This window comes from Morone saxatilis, unplaced genomic scaffold (assembly GCF_004916995.1).
Source record: "Morone saxatilis isolate NCDOM2014 unplaced genomic scaffold, NCSU_SB_2.0 Contig4, whole genome shotgun sequence".
Taxonomy (NCBI): domain Eukaryota; kingdom Metazoa; phylum Chordata; class Actinopteri; family Moronidae; genus Morone; species Morone saxatilis.
Genome location: NW_023339984.1, coordinates 14,012,421 through 14,018,370, shown reverse-complemented (window position 1 = coordinate 14,018,370; position 5,950 = coordinate 14,012,421). Strand labels below are relative to the sequence as shown.

The 5,950-nt window shown below is 36.9% G+C and overlaps 1 protein-coding gene across 1 annotated transcript in view; it reads right to left on the bottom strand.

Moving 5' to 3' along the window:
* Nucleotides 1-4,136: 4,136 nt before the first annotated feature.
* The window catches only part of LOC118337869 (astrocytic phosphoprotein PEA-15), a gene marked incomplete at its 5' end in the record, with an annotated part of 3,894 nt that continues 2,080 nt past the window's right edge, over nt 4,137-5,950 (bottom strand). The window contains 1 exon segment of the mRNA XM_035674996.1: nt 4,137-5,377. Within this exon segment, the coding sequence (XP_035530889.1) occupies nt 5,313-5,377 (65 nt within the window). The 3' untranslated portion in view covers nt 4,137-5,312.

Sequence of the window (5,950 nt, the reverse complement as noted above, 5' to 3'; positions counted from 1 at the left end):
ACTATAATCTACAAATCAGGTGTCAAGATTTCATGAACTTTCTACATGCAACTAGCCCAACATTTTAAGACGCTAAATTTCCTGCTCTTGCTTGAATGTGCAAGTGACAACATGTCTCATACGAACAAAATGGCAGATTATGACTTTGTGACTGCTTTTGTCTTTTGTCATGATTTGGAAACTCTCTGAATAAAATCATTTTACAAGCAGTGACCACGACACATCTGATCAAATACGACACAGTAAAACATAATATGTTACATATCAGTAAATACAATGAAATGAATACCACTTTTTTTCCCCCCAGAAAATCATTACCCAAAGCTGAAACAGCAAAACATAAATGAAGAGAATAACATGAATTATAAAAGTGTTGATGCATGGTCTGCTTAACGTTAGAACGTTAAGCGTCACGTTTTCACCCCCTTGATTTGTTTCCAGTTAGTAAAACAAAATCGGGATACGTAAAAACAACAATATATAGGCATTAAATAAATTAATCAATTTCAAAACAAACACAGTGATATATATTCAAAATACATATTTACAACCTAATAAAATGAAAAGAAAAAAAAAATCTAAACAAAAGACAAAATACAGTCTTATCCTTAAGGGAAAATGATATTCTTGTTTGAATTAATTTTAATTGACTGTTAGCATTACATGCTAAATACCTTCGCACATATTGCCCTCTTCGTTTCCTACTTCATCTAATAGCCTACTCATGTATTGGTTATGATCAGGTATTCACCATAAATACATATATATTTTAGTAGGTTTATACTTTTGCAGCATTTTCTAAGTTGATATGTACTTTGTACATGGAAATCCAAATCTGACATCATTTGTGACTGATATGTTGATATATTATGTGCCGATTGGCTACAGAGAAAAAACGCTAAGCAACGCCAAACATAATCTGCCTGGTGATGAAGTTAGAGGGGCTGTGCCACGGTTACCATGGTAACGTTGATGGGGGGTCTGAAACAGGAAGTGTATGTGAAAAACATTTTAAAAAATGGGTAGGGTGCGGCACAGCCACGTTGATGCTGACAGAAACTTTAACCCCTCCAGTGAATACATTGCGAACAGGAACTGCTGCAGGAGCATTTAGAGCATCACGCAGTTGGATTTTTTTTCTTTTTTGATGTTTACGGATATTGCATGGACAAACTACTGACAAACTACCACACGATTGTTAACATGAGTCCATTGCCTACTGAAATTCGGAGAGCAAGAAAAGAATAAAAGTCACTTGTTCACGCACATCTAACTTCACAAGTTGCTATTCAAAAAGCACTTTAAATAAAAAGAGAAGAAAAGAAATGATAAAATAAAATACAATGGCCTAAATCCTCCCTTGCTGATATTTTTGTACAATAATGGAAACACATGCTAAGATCTGGAAAGAAAAAAAACCTGCCTTTTGGTTTGTAAAATTACCAAAACTCTTCACTGAAAATATTGAGTGGCAATCTAACATTTATGGCCAATAATCACACCCATTTTAACGCTGAGGAAGACCATTACCCGCAGGTCATAGCAGTAAGTATAACTGCCTCCCTCTGGCTGACAAAATGCTCTCAGTTCAACTCTGTGATAAATGCAATGGCCCTTCTTTGTGTTCACTTTAGGCTCAAGCTATAGGAGGGCAGTTACCGCTTCACTTGGGGTCAGGCCTAGGGAGGGCTAGTCTGGACGCTGAAGGAAAAATCCACCCAGAAATACTGTAACACTGTTATAAACTCTAAAAGATCAGTGCGTATACTGGAATATAGTTGACGCAGTATTATATTATTCTGTTTTTGGTATGTCTTTTGAAAACACCCCAAAAAAACAGATTTACATGTAGCTGAAGAGAGTGATGGCGGTAGTGAGAGCTGTGTCTCTTAAACTAAGCATGTTTTGTGGCTAAATTAGAATTTTGGTTTATTGAATTTTGGTTTATAGTTTAAGTATTTAAGGGTGGAATATTCCTTTAACAATACCATAAAAAGCTTGATCTGGCCTAGATTAACTGGATGTTTTATGCAAATTAACATCGTCCACTGTTTGCAGCTATTTAACCTTGCCATGCAAATGCAGGCATACAAGGACTATTGAATGTTTAAAGACTTTGCAAAATAGTAGAATGTGAGTTTTACAGTATAGTTGGTCTAAGAAGTTTTTTTTCTAGTTTGAAACAATGAACATTGATTAACAATCATTTATTTTCTTTCCCGAAACTACAAACGCTCAGTTCCTCCTTATCAAGTGCCACACAACACAAGAATATCAGGATCTTGTCACAATTAAAGAGCTCCGTTCTTTAGATTAAGTGATTTGTTGGGAGGATATGTTACAGTGCAGAGTTTTCCTACAGACATAAATGCATAGGATACAAATCAGTCCAACACTACAATATATACGGCGAGCAATACAAAAGAAAAACAACAACAAAAACAGATCACGGAAACTGTGATCGAAATAAAAGTCTTGGTCGTTGGCACGGGGGTTGGAGTGGAGTTTGGTGGTGAGGGAGGGAGGGAGGGAGGGGAGAAACGACTAGTCATAAACTGATAGATTTTTATGATGTTGGTTCATTTTTTTGATCCTACAGCTTTGATAACAACAAAGATGGGGGCAGAAATAGACCCACAGACATTCTGTACACACCAACACTGAAGTCCTTAGCAAATTTCAGAATAAAAGTAGCATCACTCTCTTTAAAAAGTGAGAGCCGTGTTTTTTTTTCTTTTTGATTAAGTTGACGTGTGTGCCGGCGTCTGTCTCCGCTTCACACACAAATCTCTCACAGTTCTGAAAAATTTTTCGGGGTAAACACAAAGTCCGCTAAGGCTTCAATGCGGGGAAAAAAGAGACACAGTGTTCAAAAGAGCAGTTATTATAGTTTAGTTTCAACAGTCTTGCTAGCTATTATGTTGGTGCATGGCAGGAATGGCATAGTCAGTGGGTTATGAGCGGTTGTGTTCATTAGAGATCTTTGTCACAATCTATTTTTATATACAGTTTATTATAGGACATGTTTTATTATCACATGCCATGTTTTTCTTTCTTTCTTTGACATTTTCTTGGCTTTCTTTTACTTTCATCTGCACTTATTTCCAGAGGCCTTAGTTTTTGTCCTCTCTCAGACATTGCAAACTCAAAAGCTGGTCAGTTATTTCCTGTGCAACAAATTGAATGGCAACAAAGCGGTGAAAGAAAGTTTAGCGTTTGTCTCCCTGTGTCTCGTGCAACACAACATTTTAACACGGTAAATATAATATCCGATATGCTCTTTCAAAATATACTTCTGTATTCTTTAATGTAGTCCAAAGTAGATGTACTGTGAGTGTATTTGATCTCAATTTGTCACAGAGACGCTAATTAGTTTCAAATTAGATACAAATTAGGGTGAAAGTTTTTAGCTACAAAACCAGACATGGTGAGACTGAATGTACGGTGGAGATTTGCTGCTAGAGCCACTGTGTCCTCTATGGACAACACACTGTGGGTCAATATATTATTTCTGCTATATTTTCTTGTAATATATTATTTGTTTATTTACATCGCTAGCCAGCTCATAAAACAGACTTTCATGCTAACTGGTCCCCTTCATGAAAAGAGAACTTATGGACAGGGAACATCCATAGTATAGAAATAATTGCTATAACTTTCCCATCTAAATATTTTCTCTAAATAACTTGCTATGACTCTTAAGCTAAAGGCAAATATCGGCGTTTCCTATGAAAATCAACTTTTAATATCTTCTAAAATATTAGACTTTTCTTTTTGCTCTTAAAACATGATATAATTATCTGCGTAAGAGTAAAGGGAATGCATACAGAACCTCTAGCGGAGGAACAGTGACCGTCCTGTCATTTTGTTTGACTTAAAGTTTTGACAGTAACTTGACAACTAGATTTTTTCAATTAACTATACGGGCTTAAAAGAAATAGTGAGACAATCTGGGGAATCCTTTCATTTGCCTTTTTGCAGAGACTTTGGTGAGAGAAGATCAATACCACTCTTACATTTGTGCTGTATTTTAAATATGAAGCGGTTAAATGAGCCAGTTAGCTTAGCTTAGCACAAAGGCTGGGAATTGGTAAATATTGCTAGCCTGGCTCTGTCCAAAAGTAACTAAATCTGCCTATCAGCTCACTAATTAACACAATACATCTTATTTATTTAACACCTACAAAAAAAGAGGCTAGCCAGTCTTTATGCTAAGCTAAGCTAACTAGCTGGTGGCTTCATATTTACAGTAAAACAGACATGAATGTGGTATCGATCTAATAAATTAAGTCACGGGAAAAAATACAAACAAGCGTCTTTCCCAAGATGTCGAACTATCCCTTTCACATTACAAATACAGCTGAACAATTAATGCAGCTACACACTAAAACGATCACACCTCATAGAAATGAACCATATGTGTCACATATGTCATATGTGTGAGATTAAGATTAGTTTTAACTACTTTTTAAGTGTCACGTTGAGCAGCAGGTTTGATGTTAAAATAGTTTTTGATCATGTAAACTCCGTATGTGTCATATAGTCTCCAAATAGTATTTTTCAGTCCGTCAGTTTTGACATTTTGGCTATTTTGCATATTCAAGGCAATTTAATAAACAAAACAATTAAGCACTGCTGAATTAGGTTAGTCATAGTTATGTATCACTGTACATACAAGGTGTACACAGCTTAATTGTCTCTATGGTTATCTATCGGCTTTGTGACATTTTCAGAACTTCTGAAAAGTAAAACCATTTAGTTGTTGTTGTTGTTTTGAAGGCAGGGTTTTAAGTTTTCTTCTTGGGTGAATGTTTTAACTAATTAACTAATTTGACTGACATGCACACACACAGACAGTTGCATAAACACAGCATCACAGACTGAACAGTGTTAACAGATTACACTCATTCTGAACTGACCCACTCAGCGATCTAATCGAGGGTAGGCTTTGGCTCCTCTCTCCTCACACACATACACTGTCGGCCCATCTCCAGATTTCTTCTTCTACTGTCTTTTTTTTATCCCGCAGCTTCCCATCTCCCCTCATCTTGGGAAGAGGTTGCATCGCTACCATCTGATTGGTTGCTTTGTAGGTGGCTTCCTGCGTGGTCCTGTGTCATGGCATGTGTTAGTGCAAGGAGGGTGGCATGGCTGGTTGTGTGTGTGTGTGTGTATGTGTGTGGTGTGTGTTGTAGGTGTGAGGGGGGTGAGGTCGGGGAGTGATGGGGTTGGTCATAAACGCTTGGTCGGTTGATTGGAGTGCCAGGAGTGAAGGAATCAAGGTGCAAAGATCAGGGCTGGGGGTTGTGACCTCACACTTTTTTAGGAGGAGGGGCCAACTTGATGATCTCATCTTCAGAGGGCTGGCGGATGATGTCTTTTGGGAGGGTGTGGGGGGTTGGAAGAGAAAGAAAGACATAATAAGAAACCTATACCATATCCGTCAGGCAACTTAAATCATAACATTGTATTTAAATTCTGTAATTACCTCTTTATATAGTAAATTTATTTGTTACTGGCGGACTCCGCCATTCCTGCGCGGAATTTAAATTACCCACAAAAGCACGAGGGATTCACAGCAAACAATGCATGCATGTAGTTCAGCATTACTGTTTTGTGTGTCAGCCTCAGTGTTATCATAGCTGTATTAAACAGCATTTCCCACAGCTGCTGCTTAATATTAAAAGCACTCAACTGGAGAAATATGGCGTGGCTTTTATTGTGAAACCATCAGAGGAAACGCAGTGTCACCAATGTTTCCTCTGATCAAGACCGTTAAAAAAATAATAAAAAATGTCAATCAAAAATCTGCAATAAAACAATAACAATCAATTTGGGCATTTCTTTTTTATGAGCTGTTTGATCAAAAGTTGCAAGCAGCGATATATAATTTGTATAATTTAAAATATACAATAATTTTAGACAAATCCTTTAAACATTGGAGCTCTGA